The sequence below is a fragment of the Phyllobates terribilis genome, unplaced genomic scaffold, assembly GCF_046119375.1.
Source record: "Phyllobates terribilis strain yellow unplaced genomic scaffold, ASM4611937v1 Scaffold_3__8_contigs__length_932513732, whole genome shotgun sequence".
NCBI classification, from domain to species: domain Eukaryota; kingdom Metazoa; phylum Chordata; class Amphibia; order Anura; family Dendrobatidae; genus Phyllobates; species Phyllobates terribilis.
The window spans coordinates 346,706,677-346,726,459 of record NW_027362763.1 but is presented as its reverse complement, the minus strand read 5'-3'; the positions used below and the strand labels follow the sequence as shown (position 1 = coordinate 346,726,459).

Genomic DNA, 19,783 nt, shown 5'->3' with positions numbered 1-19,783 from the left:
CTAATAGACCAAGTCCCACACACTGCTAGAAGCCCAAATATTTTTTCAGAGCTAGATGCAGAAAAAAATTATTTTTAATTTGCAACCTGATGGAGGTCAGTATAGATGGACTAATAGACCAAGTCCCACACACCGCTAGAAGCCCAAATATTTTTTCAGAGCTAGATGCAGAAAATTTTTTGATTCAATTTGCAACCTGATGGAGGTCAGTATAGATGGACTAATAGACCAAGTCCCACACACTGCTAGAAGCCCAAATATTTTTTCAGAGCTAGATGCAGAAAAAAATTATTTTTAATTTGCAACCTGATGGAGGTCAGTATAGATGGACTAATAGACCAAGTCCCACACACCGCTAGAAGCCCAAATATTTTTTCAGAGCTAGATGCAGAAAATTTTTGGATTCAATTTGCAACCTGATGGAGGTCAGTATAGATGGACTAATAGACCAAGTCCCACACACTGCTAGAAGCCCAAATATTTTTTCAGAGCTAGATGCAGAAAAAAATTATTTTTAATTTGCAACCTGATGGAGGTCAGTATAGATGGACTAATAGACCAAGTCCCACACACCGCTAGAAGCCCAAATATTTTTTCAGAGCTAGATGCAGAAAAAAATTATATTCAATTTGCAACCTGCTGGAGGTCAGTATAGAAGGACTAATAGAACAAGTCCCACACACTGCTAGAAGCCCAAATATTTTTTCAGAGCTAAATGAAGAAAAAAATTATTTTTAATTTGCAACCTGATGGAGGTCAGTATAGATGGACTAATAGACCAAGTCCCACACACCGCTAGAAGCCCAAATATTTTTTCAGAGCTAGATGCAGAAAATTTTTTGATTCAATTTGCAACCTGATGGAGGTCAGTATAGATGGACTAATAGACCAAGTCCCACACACCGCTAGAAGCCCAAATATTTTTTCAGAGCTAGATGCAGAAAAAAATTATATTCAATTTGCAACCTGCTGGAGGTCTGTATAGAAGGACTAATAGAACAAGTCCCACACACTGCTAGAAGCCCAAATATTTTTTCAGAGCTAAATGAAGAAAAAAATTATTTTTAATTTGCAACCTGATGGAGGTCAGTATAGATGGACTAATAGACCAAGTCCCACACACTGCTAGAAGCCCAAATATTTTTTCAGAGCTAGATGCAGAAAAAAATTATTTTTAATTTGCAACCTGATGGAGGTCAGTATAGATGGACTAATAGACCAAGTCCCACACACCGCTAGAAGCCCAAATATTTTTTCAGAGCTAGATGCAGAAAAAAATTATTTTTAATTTGCAACCTGATGGAGGTCAGTATAGATGGACTAATAGACCAAGTACCACACACCGCTAGAAGTCCAAATATTTTTTCAGAGCTAGATGCAGAAAAAAATTATTTTTAATTTGCAACCTGATGGAGGTCAGTATAGATGGACTAATAGACCAAGTACCACACACCGCTAGAAGCCCAAATATTTTTTCAGAGCTAGATGCAGAATAAAATTATATTCAGTTTGCAACCTGATGGAGGTCAGTATAGATGGACTAATAGAATGATGCTTTGCCCAAAAGATTTTACTTCACTAGGTGCAGTAAAAAAATTGATATTCTATACACAGGTGGTATATCTTGCAACACAGATAGGCTACTCCACTGACTAACACACTCTGCAATAGGCCAAAAAGGATTAGCTTTGCTAGATTCAGCCAAATGCTGTGAAAAAAACTTGCACAGCACTGGCACAGACCTGCCTGGCAAAAACTGATAGGAACTCATGTAACCTAGTCCTGAAAAGGACTCCAATTACAATTAGTCTTTACTCCCACAACCTATCTATTTAAGAGCACAGACCTCCCTGATAAAAGTCGTAGGAAATGCTGTAACCTAGTCATTAAAAGGACTGCAATCACAACTATTCCCTACTCCCAAGCTATCTGTATATTTGTGCAAAAATTGGCTTGAAATTAACAAGGTATAGCGCACACAGCAACAGCGGTGCCGTCTAACACGCAGCTGCAGCAGTGAGAAAATGGTGGCGACGGGGAAAATGGCTTGGTCTTATAGGGCAAGGACATGTGACATACACTGTCAATGACACATGCCCTTGCTTGTGTGAAAAAAAGCACTTCGCTCCGTGTGTGCGCTGCTGATAGGCTGACAGATTGCACCTCCCCACTGCAAATGCGGGAAAGAGAAAAAAAAATGGAGATCTTCATTGTTCCTGTAGAGATCCATCCCCTGCCCCTCCCCCCACCCCGCTGTACACTCAAACTGCGTATTAACATTAATTTTCATCATTACTGAGAAAAAATCCAGTTATGATTTTGGTGCACGAACAGTTATCGAACATAACCTCGAACAGCCGAATTTTTATCAAATTGTTCGTGTTCGCCGAACGGCTCGAACACCGCCCAAAACAGCTCGAATTTGAGATTGGCGAACAGTTCGAGTAGAACAACGCTCATTTCTAGTGTACATGTGCTTTTCCACAAAACACCAGTGGTTCACGTAGTGAATCTTACAGTTCTAACTTGCCAACCGTGGTCTGTATGGAGTTGTTCAATAAAGGGCCCAAAATTAAGATAACATAGATGGGAGAGGTCTCTATGAATAGGAATTCCTAAGTATTTGATACCCTGTGAGGGCCAGGCAAAGGGAAAGTTGGACTGGATGGAATCCTATATGGAATTGGGGAGGGAGACATCGAGGGCCTCAGACTTCGCTGCATTGATTTTAAAATTTGACCATGTAACAAAGTGATCTATTTCAGCCATAACAGCATGGATGGATATATGTGATTGAGTGATATATACTAGGACATCATCAGCAAATAGAGAGCACTTGTACTCGGTGCCTCCCACCTCAATCCACCTAATATTGGGGTTATGCCGAATTGATGAGAGCAGGTGCTCCGTCACTAGGATGTATAAGAGAGGGGACAGAGAACATCCCTGCCTTGTCCCATTGGTGATTGTGAAAGGTGATGAAAATGTTCTGACGCGCCCCCTGGGCCTTGGGACACCCGGAGCCGGACCCTTTTTGGTGGATGCTGGTGGTTGTAGTCTCCGTGGCGCAGACCCGGTTCCGTGGCTCAGGGCGGTCAAACCAGTGGCGGAACTATTTATGTGGTTTTGATGTTTAAATGTCCGACTACGCCACCCGTGGATTGCGGTCAGAGTGAACCGCCGCTCCAGGGCAGACCGCTGAGGCTGGTGTTGTGGGTGCAGCAGAGCGTAGCATAACTCCCCACGGGAGGAGTATAGCCTCAGGGCAGTGTATGCGGAGGATGGGGGTGATGGTGCAGGGCAGCAGCAGTAACGACACGGAGTCAGTGATGCAGTCCAGGGCCTTTACTCACAGTTCTTATTATCCAGACCACGTCTGCAGGTAACGGCTGCCCACGTCGTACTGTGCTCACCAGGTGAGGGGCTCAGACAACTCCCAGATAACTTTGGAGCGCTTCACAGGACCCCCTTTGTGTGTCCTTTGTCTGGCCTTTCTTACCAACCCTTCTGTCCGGCTGCCTCGGGCCTCCTCTTGGTAAACTTGGCGCCAGTTTCCCTGACCCTATGGGGTGCCTTCCTAGCGGGTGTAGCGAGGGGCTGCGCCACATAAAATGTCACAGCCTCCTGTTTCTAGCTGAGGGTCGTTTCCTGCCTCCACTAGTTTCGGGGACCGGTCTCTCCGTTTGGCCTGACCCCTCCACGCAGGTGGATTCGGGCGTGCGGTGGCGACTCGCCCGTCCACACCCCTGGGATCCCTTCGTTCCTCGTTCCTGGAGCCTTCTCCGCTCCTCTTCCTTCCTTCTCCCTCTTCCAGGCCTGGGCATCTGTTACTAGGCCCGCCTCCGGAGCAGAGCTCATGCAGAGCCCCTGCTCCCTGCCACTTCTGCTCAGACTTCTCTGCACTGAACTAAGATGGTGCCCACCTTTTATACTCCCTTCTCAATGCACCCAGGAACTGCTTCCTCCCTGCTCCTGCACTACAGGGTTCCCCTTCCTCAGTGTTCCCTCCCCCCACTCCAGCCAGGGACAGGGACTGTAGTGCCCATCTCAGGGGCATATTGGTCGCCCTGCCCCACGGCAATGTGGTGTAATGCATGCAGGTGTCGGGTCCTGATCCACACTCCATCCTTACCTGAGAGTGAGATATCACACCTCTGGGTGAGGTGCAATACCTCTGTAGCAACCGAGCCCTCAGGGTGCTACAGTTCCATTTATCTTCAGCCTAGGTGACGTATTGCGATACAGGGCCGTGATTTTGGCTATAAAAGGGTCCCCTAGACCCCTACCCCAAGCTTTTTAAGAGAATCATATATGGCGTGCCAGGAGACTCTATGGAATGCTTTCTCAGCATCCAACGAGAGTATCTAATTACAAACTTTTAACTGCATCTAGCCCAGGAAATACTTTGTGCCTAGTAGCAGTGTCTGCTAGTCAGCGGATTATCCCGGCTGTTAAGCAAGCTACACCACCTGTAGTTTGGACACTTAATTTTTTCAAAGGAAATGCTTCGGGACCACGGGATACTCAGTGAAGAGCATCAGGAGACACCCCAACGCATAGGGGCTGGGACTGGCAGTAGGATGCCTTGCGGTGGACAGCCGAGCTCGATCCTTATAAAAGCTTTTTAACTGCAGCAGCTTTAGTGGACGCTACTGGAGCTGGAATTACGCGGCTGCTGGCATGAGACTTGCCCTCCAATAGATCCTTGTAAATGGATTTAAAGTGTATTCATTCAAATTAGAGAGACAATTTAAATTAAAAAGCTTAGAGCTGCCTCCACCACAGGGGGGCTCGCTCGACCCACCAGCGGACAGGCACCAGTATTGGGAGAGGGGGGCTGGCCGTCAGGGTTCACCGCGGCTCTGGCACAAACCCGGCGACGCGGAGGTGGCACGGGCAGGAGCGGACTGAACGTGTCGGCTTCTCACTTTATGGATTTTAGAAGGGCATGACATGCCTATATCTGTGTCTCCCCCTCCTTTTACACCTCTTTTCTTTTCGCATGACTATATGTACTTGTCACTTTTCCATGTGTTAGTTGTGTCTTCTGAGCAGTTTGTCAGCTTTTGGACACCTTTGAAGGTGTTTTCTATGTGTTTCTATGTGTTTTTGTTTGCCTGCCATTGGTTTTAACGGTGTTCGAAGGTGTTCGACGAACAGTTCGACGAACAGTTCGGCGAACACACGGGTGTTCGACGAACCGAACCGAACTCGAACACTACGGGGGTGGCTCAACACTACTCCTCACTAGTTATGATTCAAAATAGTGCTGATGACTGGGTTACCACTCTGTTAGATCCACGTTATCAGAGTAAATTTTGCCCAATGCTTCCCACCCTGGAAAGGGACCCGCTAATGCTGGAGTATCAAAACATGCTTTTACACAACCTTAAGATAGGTTTTCCCCAAGCCAGCAGTGAGGCACACATCACAGCTCTACACTTCCAACCTCCGGCACTTCAATTTGTCAATGCCAAAATATTAGCAGCAGTAGTGTAAGTAGCAGAAGCAATTTCTGTAAGTCCTTTCACACATTTTTTAGACTAGCTCGTGCACCTGCACAACAGAGTACAAGTCTGACATTTGGTGAACAACTGAAGAGAATCGTGCACTCCTGACTAAGTCTCCATCTGCTGGGTTGGCTGTAGTGGAAGAGGTTTTGGTATCTAATTCTACAATTTCTACTGTAGTGAAAGTAATGCCACTTTGCTGGTGTCTGCCACTAATTTTTGGAAATGTGGGGAATCCTGATGAGGTCCCCATCTATTGGCTTTGGATGTAGTGGGAGAGGTTTCTGTCTCCATTAAACTACTTCTACTCTGGTGAAATTGATGCCACTTTGCTGGTGTCTGCCACTATTTTTTTGAAATATGGGGAATCCTGATTGGGTCTCCATCTATTGGGTTTGGCTGCTGTGGAAGAGGTTTTTGTCTCCATTAAACTACTTCTACTCTGGTGAACTTGATGCCACTTTGGTGGTGTTAGGCCCTAATTTAGTGAAATGTAAACACTTCTGATTGAGTCTCCATCTACTGGGTTGGCATTAAGGGAAGATGTGTCATTCCTAATTCTACATTTTCTACTGTAGTGAAATTGATGCCACTTTGCTAGTGTCTGCCACTAATTTTTGGAAATGTGGAGAATCCTGATTATGTCTCCATCTATTGGGTTTGGCTATAGTAGAAGAGATTTCTGTCTCCATTAAACTACTTCTACTCTGGTGAAATTGATGCCACTTTGGTGGTGCTAGGCCCTAATTTAAGGAAATGTAAACACTTCTGATTGAGTCTCCATCTACTGGGCAGGTTTTAGGGGAATACATGTCATTCCTAATCCTACAATTTCTACTGTAGTGAAATTGATGCCACTTTGCTAGTGTCTGCCACTAATTTTTGGAAAAGTGGGGAATCTTGATTGGGTCTCCATCTATTGGGTTGTCTGTAGTGGAAGCAGTGTTGGTCCCCATTATACTACTTCTATTCTGGTGAAATTGATGCCACATTTGTGCTTTTAGGCCCTAATTTATTAAAATGTGAACACTCCTGATTGGGTCTCCATCTATTGGGTTTGACTGTAGTGGGAGAGTTGTCAGTCACCATTATACTAGTTCTACTCTAGTGAAATTAATTCTTTGGTGCAGATATTTTTGTCACAGGGGTACACAATATATAATATAAATTGGTTTTCTTAGTACCGTGGTATATAAAGCAGGCTATATTTCATCTTCTAATTTTTCGGTGCTGATATTGTTCTCCATACAGGGGTACACATTAGTAATGAGAGAGCACTAAAAGTGCTCAACTTAGTGGTTCAGTGGTTTCTCAAAACCTAAACAGAAATGCCAGAGCTGCTTGTGAAAGTACAACACGTGTGAGCCCATTTCAGAAAGTCAGCTATAGCTTCCACCACCCTGGCAGTGCTTCAGTAGCATATGCAGCTTCTAGCTCACTGACTGTTGTGCGATGTCACCACATGTTGGGAATTAACTTTGCAGATGTTGGGAAGGATTTGTGAGCAGCAGAAGGCAGTTGTTGAGTACCAGCTTCAACACGCCCATCGGCATTCAGGTTAGCCTCCGCACATAAGAATTGATGAGTGGGCATGGAGGTCTGACATCTGTGTCGTCCTCCAAAATTTTGAGGACTCCACCAAGATGGTGAGCGTCGATGACACCATAATTAGCATCACCATTCCGCTTCTCTGTCTACTGAAACACTTGGTGCTCACAGTTAAAGAGGAGGCATTGCAGGCGGAGCAAGGAACTATGCAGCCCAGCCTCATCTCATCTCAATGCGGATTGGGTGACAATGAGGAGGAGGAGGATGAGGAGGAGAACATGAACAGTCATCCTCTTGGGGAGGACAGAGAAGTCTTGGCTGTCTTGGAAGTCTTAATACCCATCTTTCAGTCTGTGGGAAAGCTGTATGAGTTTTTCTTAATGACCTTTAGTGGCCTAAACCATGGCTTTGCTTATGCTCGTTATTTCTCAAAAAGCATTGCAAATCAGGCCATTGTCCAACTCTGTAGTGATTAAATTCAAGGGGTAAAGAAAGATCTTTGTCTGTGACTAAGCACCACCAAGAAGTGTGAGCTAATGTTGGACCGGCTGCCATTGCTTATGCAACAAGCTGCATTAGAGGACTTTCTGGGACAAATGACAGCCGGAGTAGATATGGTTTCCCTCTATGCCAGTCCTTTCACTAAGCTAAACAATATGGCTGTGGTGAAATATAACTTTCACCAAGAAGAAGTCAGACTGAAGAACATTGGACCCACCAGAGGATTTGATTCTGAGGGACCACATTTCTCCCCCACTAAAGAGCCCCATAGCAGCTGCAAGGTTTTTCGCTATGAACTCTCCTGAAGGAGAAGCCAGGGCTCACTGGAGGATTCTCCGGTTCTCTGGTGGGCCCGTCCAACCCTGCCAAGAAGCATCCCTGGCTAAGAAAAGTGTGTGGGAAGGTTCCCGGACACTATGGCTGATTTTTTTTTTTACTGTGGATTGGCTCCAGCAATCCATAAGATTGCCATTCATAAGATCACTTCACTGGCTCCCAATTGGCCAGCGTATCTAGTTCAAACTGCTAACACTGACGTACAAAGCCATCCATAACTTTTCTTCTCCGTACATATATGAAATAATCTCCCAATATTCCCTTCCGTAATCTCCAGTCCTCCCAAGACCTTCCTCTTTCCACACTTATTTGTTCCTCACCCAATCACCTCCAATACTTGTACCAAATATTCCCCATCCTCTGGAATTCTGTGCCTCAACACGTCCGATTAGCCACCACATTCGGATCCTTCAGACACAACCTGAAAATCCATCTCTTCAAGACAGCCGACAGCCTGCCATTGCCTCGCTGCCACCTCACCTCAACACCACCCGAGCTAATCCTGTAGAATGTAAGACCGCAACTGTAGGGTCTATAAGACTTAAGATGCAATATGGCACCTTGGCAAAGCCCAGTTATGTTCTCACTCTGATATCTAATAATAACAAACAGGTCATGCTGGAGAAACTTGCACCTACTGCCACTCAGTGTCTTCAGCTCCTTTGTGAGAAACTAATGTTTGCTCAGCCAGTCTACCAAATAAAATTCCTGAGGTACAGAAATTGTGGATGGCTTTGCTTCTGGTACTTGGTGCTAATACCAAAGAATGTCAAGCTAATTCCCACAGAAAAGTACCAGCAAGCTAAGGAGATGGTGGCCTCTATCATCATGAAGGAGTTTGCTCGTTGTCTAGTAGTCTGGCTTTTACACTAAAGATCCTGTTCATTTTTATAGTTTTAAGTGAGCATGCAGAGATTGTGGTTTCTGCAGCAGCGCATACAGGCCGGGATAGTAGCTGAGAAATTGCTGTACCATCAGGTTGAGGATGCGAGCCATGCAAGGCACGTGTCGGAGGTTGCCCGGGTGTAGGACTGCCACTGGCTTTGCACCATTATTGCACATGGCCTTCCCTTGCTCCAGGTTCAGTGGAGATAGCCATTGCTCAAACTCGGCCTGGAGAGCTGTCCACAACTCTTCAGCTGCATGACTGCGATCTCCAAGGCATATTAATTTTAACACTGCCTGATTACGGTGAGACCTGGCTGCGCAGTGCGGAGGTGGGGGGATTCTCTCTGCACTGTTGGAATGTGTGTCTCAATAAGGCAGAGGTTGAGGGTGCAGGTGGAGGCCCTAGAGGAGATAGAGGATGCTGAAGCACTGGAGGAAGTGTTAGATACATAGGTTTGTCCCGCAAGCCTTGGGGATTCCAACACTTGCTGTCTAGTGACACCATGGTGTCTAGTGGTTTATTTCTCCATCCCCTGGTGTGTAGTGGTTTAGTTCTCCAACCCTAGCAGTGTAGTAGGTTAGTTTTCAACCCATGTTGTCTTTTTAGTTTAGTTCTCCAACCCCTGTTTTCTATTAGTTTAGTTCTCCATGTTCTGGTGTGTATTTATTTCTTTCTCCAAACCATCCATGCCCACCCCCAGGGGTTAACGTCTGGTGATGAGGGTTTGGATTCCTCTCTGACCCTACTTCGTCCTGGCCCGGATCAACTGAAAAAAAATTTGGGCATCGCTACACATGCTTTCCCCATCTTGAGTCTGTGAAGCTTTGGATCAGACCTCTGATGCCCCGGAATAGAATGTGTGAACAGCTCTGCAGACTCCCCCATCTGTGCTTCCCCATAGTCAGTTGGCCAGTTAGAGTTGTGATGTGGGTGAAAACAATTATAATTGGGGTGGCACCTCTGAGGACTGTACTGTGTGTGATGTTAAGGTGGAGAAAGAGGAACAGAGGCCACTTAATGCATCTCTTGTCATCTACTGGAGCACATGTTCTAACTGCCCCTCATCTACAAGGAGTACCACTGTGCGACTGCCAAGGAAAGGGAGTGGAGTCCAGCAACAGAAGTTTTCAAAATGCTGCACAATTGCTCACTGCAGCAAAACAAGCCTACTTCTCATATCTCATATCATACGTGTCTCACAACCCTAAACAGCTATTCCGTACTTTCAAGTCCCTCCTCTGTCCACTAGCTCCCGGTCCCTCTACTCTCATCTCAGCTAAAGACTTAGCCTCATTCTTCAAGCAGAAGATTGACAACATAGGGCAAAGCTTTAGCTTAAAGTCCAAACAGCCCCTTCTCATAATGACTCAACTCTCCTCCTCCAAAACCAGCATCTCTGCCATCAGGGAAGATCATTTTTACTCTCCAAATCACATCTCACCACCTGTGAACCTAATACCATCCCACCTCATTCCAAACCATACCACAGTCTTCATCCCAAGCCTAACCCTCCTCTTCTACCTGTCACTAACAACTGCAATCTTCCTATCATGATTCAAACATATCTCGATCACACCCATCCTCCAAAAGCCCTCCCTTGACCCATCATATGTTTATCTATTGCTCCATCTCACTTTTCCCCTATGCCTCCAAACTACTGGTAAACACGTCTATTTTGAACTGTCCTCCCACCTCTCCTCCTGCTCCCTCTTTTACGGCTTACAATCAGGCTTCCGACCTCGCCATTCCACTGAAACTGCCCTTACTAAAGTCACCAACGACCTGCTAACTACCTAATCAAAGCTATACTACTCTGCTTTCCTCCTCCTAGACCTGTCATCTGCCTTCGAAACAGTATACCATACCCTCTTACTACAGACTCATCTCTCGGCATCACAGACTTGGCCCTGTCTTGGATCTTTTAATACCTGACAGGACATTCAGTGGCTCCCACTCACGCACCACCTCCTCATCTCACCCCCTATATGTCAGTTTTCCCTAAAGTTCAGTTGTAGGAACCATGCTCTTCTCCATCTACACCTTGGCCTGGGACAGCTCATGGTCTCACAGCTTTCAGTATCACCTCTATGCTGATGACACACAGATCTACCTCTCTAGACCTGATATCACCTCCTTACTAACCAGAATTCCATAATGTGTGTCCTGTATTTCATCTTTCTTCTCTACTAGAAGTAAAAATTAACATGGATAAAACAGAATGCATCATCTTTCCATCATCTCATTCACTACCCCCCAACTGACCTATCTATCAAAGTGAATGGCTGCCCACTCTCCCCAGTTCGTCAAGCTTGACTCTTATCTGTGCTTCATATGTCACCAGGATTGAGGATGAGGGGTGTCATGCATACCAGGATCCAGGATTGATATGAAGGGTGCCATGCATACCAGGATTGAGATGAGGGGAGCCATGTATACCAGAATTGAGATGAGGGGAGCCATGAATACCAGGATTGGGGTGCCAAGCATACCAAGATTGAGGATGAGGTGGGCATGCATACCAGGATTGGGGATGAGGGAGCCATGCATACCAGGATTGAGGATGAGGAAGCCATGCATACCAGGATTGAGGATGATTGGTGCCATGCATACCAGTGACAGTCATTGTCACACACGACCATGCTTGGCTGTAGGTTCAGCTGTGTCAGTCACAGATCTACCTGCTCTTTCAGAGCTGTCCACAACTCTTCAGCGTAGTGTGGTTTTAACACCTAAGCATATTAGTTTTAGCACAACCTGTTGCCGCTTGGCCGAGTCAGTGCTACAGTGCTTCCAGCTTGCAACTGATGAGGTCATCTTGCAGATGGATACAGAAGAGGAAGAGGAGGTGCAGGAGCTGTAGAATGTGGGGGCAACCCTGACTGACCCAGGGCCCGCAATCCTCGGCGTCATTAGGATGTGTTCTGTCCCAAGGTCCGACTGGGTCCCGGCTTCCACTATGTTAACCCAGTGTAACAGCAGCAAGATGTACCGTCCCTGACCACAAGCACTTGTCCACGTGTCGGTGGTTAGGTGGACTTTTCCAGTAACTGCATTGTTGAGGGTACGGCTAATGTTGTGAGACACTTGCTTGTGTAATGCAGGGATGGCTCTCCGGGAGAAATAGTGGCTGCTGGGGACCGAGTACCGAGGGACGGCCGCCGCCATCAGGCTGCAGAAAGCTTCCATATCAACGAGCTTAAAAGGCAACATTTCGAGCACAAGCATTCGCGAAATATGTTAATTTAGTAGTGTGGCCTGTGGAGAGATAGCTGCATATTTGCACTTGCGTTCCAAGGACTGGGGTAGGGACAACTGAACGCTGCGCTGGGACAAAAACGTGGGCGTGATTGATAATGGTGCTAGTTGAGAGTGTTCAATGACAGGTGCAATGTGGGAGTCATTTTGGCATGCACCATGGACAGGGGATTGGCGTGCATGCACAACAGTGGAACAAGCAGTGGTGTCACCCGCAGACACTGCTGCTGGACCCTGGGGTTTGGCCCACTTAGTCGAGTGCTTTGCTGCCATGTGCCTGATCATGCTGGTGGTGATCAAGCGGCTAGTTTTGCTACCCCTGCTGATGCTGGCCTGGCACATGGTGCAAATGGCGATTTTGGGATTATCGGCAGAGTCTTTTAAAAACAACCAGACTCGGGAAGACCTAACAGTTGTACTGGCAACTTCCGTTGTGTTGATGTTACGGGGAATGGTTGCCCACCTTCTGTTTGCGGCCACCACACTGCTTGTTCTTGCTTGTTGTGGTGCTACACCCCCCCCCCCCCATGTGCTGCTGTCCTCGCTCTGCATGTCACCTTGCCAGGTTGGGTCAGTGCCTTCATCATACACCACCTCATCTTCCACTTCCGCACCCTGATCCTCCTCCTGACTTTCTGGCAATTATGTCTCATCATCATCCACCTCTTGTGACAGTTTCCCACTGTCGCCTTCGTGTGACCATGGCTGTTCAAATATTTGGGCATCACTACATGTGATCTCCTCTTGCCCTGCTTCAAGTGGACCAGGCGAGAGGCCTGAATCTATAAATGTAAAAGTGAACAGCTCTTCTGAGTGTCCAAGTGTGGGATCAGTTGTCTCCGGGAACTCAGCATGGTGGGAGGAAGGAGGATCAGGGTGAGGAATATGAAGTCCAGACTCATGGCTACTGAGACTTGACAGTGTGGAAGACAGGGTGGTGTTGGTGGTGGCTAAGTGACTGGAAGCATTATCTGCTATCCAACCAATAACGTTTTGACACTAATCTGTGCTCAATAGTGGTGTTCCGGGAAGATTATGTGGCAATACTGAAGCAACATCTCAAGACATCAGCCAGGAAGTTAAAGTTTGGGCGGAAATGGGTCTTCCAAATGAATAACGACCCGAAGCATTCTGCCAAAATGGTAACAAAGTGGCTTAAGGATAACAAAGTCAATATTTGGAGTGGCCATCACAAAGACCTGATCTCAATCCTATTGAAAATTTATGGGCAAAGCTGAAAAGGCAGGTTCGAGCAAGGCGACCTACAGACATGGATCAGTTACACCAGTTTTGTCAGGATGAATGGGCCCAAATTCCAACCAACTATTGTGAGAAGCTTGTGGAAGGATATCCCAAACATTTGACCCAAGTCATTCAGTTTAAGGGCAATGGTATCAAATACTATTGAAATGTATGTAAACTTTTGACTTTACAGTAAATAATAAAAATGCCTTAAAACATTCTCTCTCTCTCTCTCTCCGTATTCTGGCATTTAGTAAATAGAAAAAATTATGGTAATCCTAATTGACCTAAAACGAGAAAGGTTTATTCTGATTTCATGTCAGATATTGAGAAAAACAAGCATGTGTGTCTTTTTATATAGTGTATATAAACTTCTCGTTACAACTGTAGATGGCCCTCAAAACATATCAAATATCTGGGTGTTCTAAATAGCAGTGACCCAAAAGAACTGTACCAAATGAATTTCCTAATGCTTTCCAGCACCATTAAGACCCTCCTAAAATCATATAATTTACCATACATATCTTGAATGGGTAGGATAACTGTAATAAAATCATACATACTCTTAAAAGTATTATTCACAACAAAGATGCTTCCAGTTAGTCTTCCTAAAACGTTTTTTACAACCATTAAGCAACTCAATTCCCAATATATTTGGAAATATAAAAAAGCAAGATTACCATACAAACTTCATAATTACCTTAAATCACTGGATATCTAGGATTACCAGACATTCATTCATACTACAAAGCAATTCACATTGTTAGGTGACTCAAACTGGTCCATTCCCAAAAACAAACTAACAAAGAGGACCTTGAACTTCTTCTTGTTGGTAAACAATCTAATTATTATATATGGATTAATAATCCACCAAGCATAGACAACAAATTAGATGACATTACTATCATGACCCTAATAATTAAGATAACTCTAGTTATTACCCTATAGCCTTCAAATACTCCTCCAGCATTAGCCCCAATCTGCACTATACCATATTTTCTTGACCCCAATTATATATATATTTTTGCTTTCATATGTCTTGCACTGAGGAGAGGCTTCTGTCGGGCCACTGGTGGAGGGCTGCAGTCATAGTTGACTTTGTGGAACTTTCTCCTATCTCCCTACTGCATCTCTGGAGCTAAGCCACAGTGATCTTGGAGTTCTTCTTTACCTCTCTCACCAAGGCTCTTCTCCCACGATTGTTCAGTTTGGCTGGACAGCCTGGTCTAGGAAGGCTTCTGGTGGTCCCAAACTTCTTCCATTTAAGGATTAAGGAGGCAACTGTGCTCTTAGTAACCTTGAGTAATGCAGAAATTCTTTTGTAACCTTGGCCAGATCTGTGTCTTGTCACAATTCTTTATCTGAGCTCCTTGGGCAGTTCCTTTGAGCTCATAATTCTCATTTGGTCTGACATGCACTATGAGCTGTGAGGTCTCATACAGACAGGTGTGTGCCTTTCCAAATCAAGTCCTATCAGTTTAATTAAACACAGCTGGACTCCAATGAAGGTGTAGAACCATCCCAAGGAGGATCACAAGAAAATGGACAGCATGTGACTTACGTACATATGAATGTCTGAGCAAAGGGTCTGAATACTTATGACCATGTGATATTTCAGTTTTTTTTTTTTTAATAAATTTGCAAAAATTTCTACATTTCAGTTTTTTTTTCAGTCAAGATGGGGTGCAGAGTGTACTTTAATGAGAACAAATGAACTTTATAGAATTTACCAAATGGCTGCAATGAAACAAAGAATGAAAAATTTAAAGGGGTCTGAATACTTTCCGTACCCACTGTATAAACTGACTTATCTCATCTCCTGGGAAAAGGAACTAGGCATCACTCTAAATGACTCTGAAGTCAAAAATATTCTTTTTAACTTCCATGGCTTCTCTAGATACATGCTCCTACAAGAAAATTCCTACAAAATATTATCTCACTGGTATAGGACCCCTGAATTTCTGTATCTCTTGGGCCTCTCAGACACCAACTTATCTTGGAGATGCGGTACCAGTATTGGTAATTTGTCTCATATATTTTGGAACTGCTCAAGTTTACAAATATTTTGGACAGAAGTTAATAAGACACTACGTACTCTGGGTTTAATAACTAGAAACCAGCCGAAATACTACTGTCCTGCCCTTCTAAGCACTTTAAAACAAAAAAATGCAACCTTTTGGCTTTAATGATAGGAGCAGCAAAACATCTAATCCCAATTCACTAGAAGAAATATACCCTCTCAACTCATTCAGAATGGTTAGACAAGATACATCTGATCTATGGACTTGAAGAATTATCAAACTGGGAAACACATGCATTCATCATTCCTGGTCTCCTTGGAGCCAAAAATTGATCTTACCCATGGCCACACTTAAAACGCCCCTGGTTTGTTGCTCTTCACCACCATAAAATCCTACACTTATGCCTAATTTGCTATACTCTATACCCTTTGACTCTTACTTAATTTAATCCCCCTATTATCCAACTTTTGGTATTCTAATGGACATTTCTTGTATATATTGACTTGAACACTAAAGTTTACTAATTTTATGGTTGAATTATGTATTTATCTAAATCTTGCTTTTTGTACCTCATTTTATTTTTGATTGCATTGTTACTATAGAATTGATTCTGTTGCTGTTACTATGTAGTTCCAATAAATAAAGAATGAAAAAATAAACTCCTGAGATTCCAGATAGTCCAAGACTCGATTCCACTTGTCATATGGGAAGCTATACTAATGCCCAGAGTCTATGTACCTCCCTCCAGGACCAGGGTCTTACGGATCTACTTCACCACGTGAGCCTTACACAGTGGGGGTCATTATACTGTGTGCACCATTATATAGTGTGGAGGGTTGTATGGGATCCATCATACTTTGTTACGGATGTGTGTGGGCTATCAAATTGTGTTGAGTATTGTAGGAACAATTGTACTGTAAGGAAGGTCATTATACTGTATGGGGGCTGTCAAATTGTGTGGAGGGCTGTGGGGGGGCCTCATACTGTGTGGGAGGACTGTGAAGGAGGATTGTGTGGAGGGCTGTGGGGGGGTCTCATACTGTGTGGGCGGACTTTGTCAGGGCCATCATACTGTGTTTGGGGTATTGTGGAAGTTGTCATACTGTGTTTGGGTCACTGTGGGGTGTCATACTTTGCAGGGGGTACTGTAGGTTCCTCATACTGTGCATATGGAGAGTACTGTGGAGGAATTCTCTTTGGGCGCATCATAATATGTTTGGAGTGGGCACTTTTGTTGGCATCATATGTTAGGGGTCCATGAAGGTGTATGTTAGTGTCATAACACTAAGAAGCTTCAATAGGAGCAAAATTACTTTTTAAGGGCTGCAAAGTTGTGAGGTATGTTTTTCTGTGACATGTCCAATATTATTATTTTTATTTGGTTGTTGTGGGGTAGGGCCCAATTAGTACATCTGCTATAGGATCCTGTGACGACACAACTTTTAATCTTAATTATCCAGATGAGTAAATGCAGAAGGCCAGGAACCACACACCTTTATTTTTATGCTGACCTTTGAATTTATGTGTTTCTTTCTTCAGGTGGGACAAGAACCATTGGCTTTTGTCATAAGTCTGAATGCTGACCTCTCTTGTAGGTTGAGTTGATATTTGTTAATTGATAAATGGCAGTTGCTTGCATCTTATATCAGCTCCTACAGTTTATTGACTGTTATCTCTGGAGGACAGGGACATCGATTCTTTGAACAATGAATGTTTACTAAATATGTTGATTAACCATCGTGTGGGCCCTGTGGCTTATTGACTCACAAAGCAGAGGAGTATAAGCTTTGTAGATTGAGCATTTAATCAAACCATATTGTCTGTTTGGTGGTTCAATAAAGCATTGCCACACTGTTTTACCCTCACCCAGTGTTGTCTGAGTAGTATTAAGCCCACGTAAGGCCCCGGGTCTTCACAGGCCCCATGATTTCTATGTACGATGCTTAAAAAGATGTGTCCATTTCATAACTTCAAAAAGCTGAGGTTTTCATTAAATGAAGACGTTCTTCTCTACACACTTATATAAGATAATAAGAATGTACTTTGTAATAACAGAACTGACCTGTATTTTTCTGTTGAAAGCCATAATGATGTAGACGACTTGCCGGTGTGTAAGAAGGATCAAATATGGCTTGAGAATACGAACAAGGGCATGGGTTTGTGTTATACATCCAGTATGGATATGATTTCATATCATTATAATACCAACTCAAGCATTTCTGCTTGTAGTTCAATGTTTGTGCTGTGTTATATTCCAGACGATAAGCCCAATATCCTTTTTTCTCTGCCATTAGAAAGTAAAGGGAGTTAAAATATATGTTTAGATACAGAAATAAATGAAAACATCAAGAAATCTGATGCAGCCTTATTTTTACAAAGTAACTAACTGCTCTGGTCCTCTGTATGGACCCTGTATGTTCTTATACGGTACCTCTGTTAGGCACCATAATTACCCCTAAAAGTAAAGTTTCTAGGAAAGAATTCACCTTTAATACATGATATATAAAAAACCATATCAAGATTTTAATTCTTATGGATTCTCATAGGATCTGCATGAAAAATATCCTATCCAGTAGCACACAAGGTACAGTTTGGGCTAATAAAATTGTATAGGTGCTTTTTTCCAGATTCGTGTTAAATGGATCCTATATATAAAAATGTGCATTAAAGGGGCTGGGCAACTTTTACTTTATTACATATGTTTTGGGCTAAAAATCATATTTGCAACAGAGTTTCATTACAAATTTTGCATCATTTTGTTTTTACAGGCTCTTTGTTTCCCTACACATTAATCTTTAATGGAGTCTTTGGTCATAAATCAGCTGAGAGGAGCTGAAAAAAAGACAGATAAAAGAGAAACAAGTGTCAGAATGAACTCATGGACACTGACACTACTCATCTGAGTAGTGATAAGCGAGCGTGCTTGTTTAACCCTTTCACCAAGCATGCGCGGGAGCTTACGGAGCTTATTCAATGCATGTGAGGATTCCCTAACATACAGGCAATTCCTGCATGTGTTTAGGCTGTCTAACAGCTGTAAATCATGCAGATGCAGGGACTAGAACATAATATATGAGCATGCCGAAGATACTCGGTAAGCACCCGAGCACACTCGCTCATCATTAATTCTGAGGTAAGAAGGTCAGCTACTTTTTAGTTCAGATTTCCTCACAAACTGACTAGTATGTCTATCCATACAATGGCTGCTGGTGGAGAAGCATGTGACCAGACCTGCCCATCAGCCTCCTCCAATAGTAAAACACCTCACAAGGAAAGCTGACTTTCTGTTGGAGGAGGTTGATTGCCTTTTATGGTCACAAGCTCCTCTACCAGTAGCCATTGTGTAAGAGGGTGAGCAGTGCTCAAGAAGACGCCATGTCAAAAGTGAGTTGGATTTTATAGAAATGTTTTATTGTTACATGTTTTATATATAAATCTGCATTTTATCCTTTTGCGGGTTTGTGTCTCGGTTTCCTGGAGGTTTATCCTCAAGGCCGTCCACAGGAAATGGGGAAGGGCTGTCCAATAGGGGAACCAGTGGAAGGCCATAGTGATACAGTTAGCAGTAGTTAGGGTAAGATATAGTTAAATGCTTGAGAATAGCCCACATACTGGAAGGGGTTATAACAAACCAAAAAGTAAAAGCACTTTCTAGTTGAGGGAGTTCTAGCCTCAGACAGTGTTAGTGAGACGTTCAAGATCAAGGACAAGCTGCAATGGGCCCTAAGGCTGAGTTCACACGATGCGTATTTAATGCGTTTCCGCGGCGTTTTTGCAGTTGCATAAACGCCGCGGAAACGCATGAAAAACGCATGGTAGAAGGGAAGCAATGTTCCCCAATTGAAATCCGCATGTGCTGTGCCCATGATGCGGATTTTTCCGCAGCGTAAACGCTGCGGTTAAAAATCCGCAGCATGTCAATTAATTTTGCGGAAACGCTGCTCTTTTGCCGCCATTGACTTGCATTAGACCGCATGGAATCCGTATCACTGTATATGTTGATGCGCTTTTCATGCTGTCTAATGTGCGGATGGTACCCGGGTGTGGATGAGAGGACTCTCATCCAGACCCAGGTACCATTAAAAAAAAAAGAATAAAATAAAAAATATATATATTCTCACCTTCTGACGGCCCGCGCAGCGCTCCTGCTTGGTTCGCGGCACTTCGGGGTTGAATGAAGAAGGACCTTCGCTGACGTCAGAGTCATGTGACGGGTCACGTGACGCTGACGTCGGAAGGTCCTAAAGTCTTCACTGCCGGCAGCCGGGACCGAGCGAAGCAGGACACCGGGGGCCATCAGAGGGTAAAGTATATATTTATTTTTTATTTTTTGACATTCACACACTATATAAATCCATGCCGGTTGCATGGATTTATATAGTGTAAAGTTGACAAGCACTTTCCAAGTGATGCTAAAATCGCTTGGGAAGCACTTGTCAACCCGCATGCGGAAATGAAAGCGAAGACCGCTTCATTTCCGC

General features: G+C 44.1%; 1 protein-coding gene across 1 annotated transcript in view; it reads right to left on the bottom strand.

The window, feature by feature from the left end:
- LOC141259356 (uncharacterized) overlaps positions 1-19,783 on the bottom strand; it is a 751,467-nt gene that overhangs the window by 476,180 nt on the left and 255,504 nt on the right. Inside the window, exon 16 of the mRNA XM_073675220.1 lies at positions 17,365-17,586. Coding sequence (XP_073531321.1) covers positions 17,365-17,586 — 222 coding nt within the window. The remainder of the gene's footprint in view (positions 1-17,364; positions 17,587-19,783) is intronic.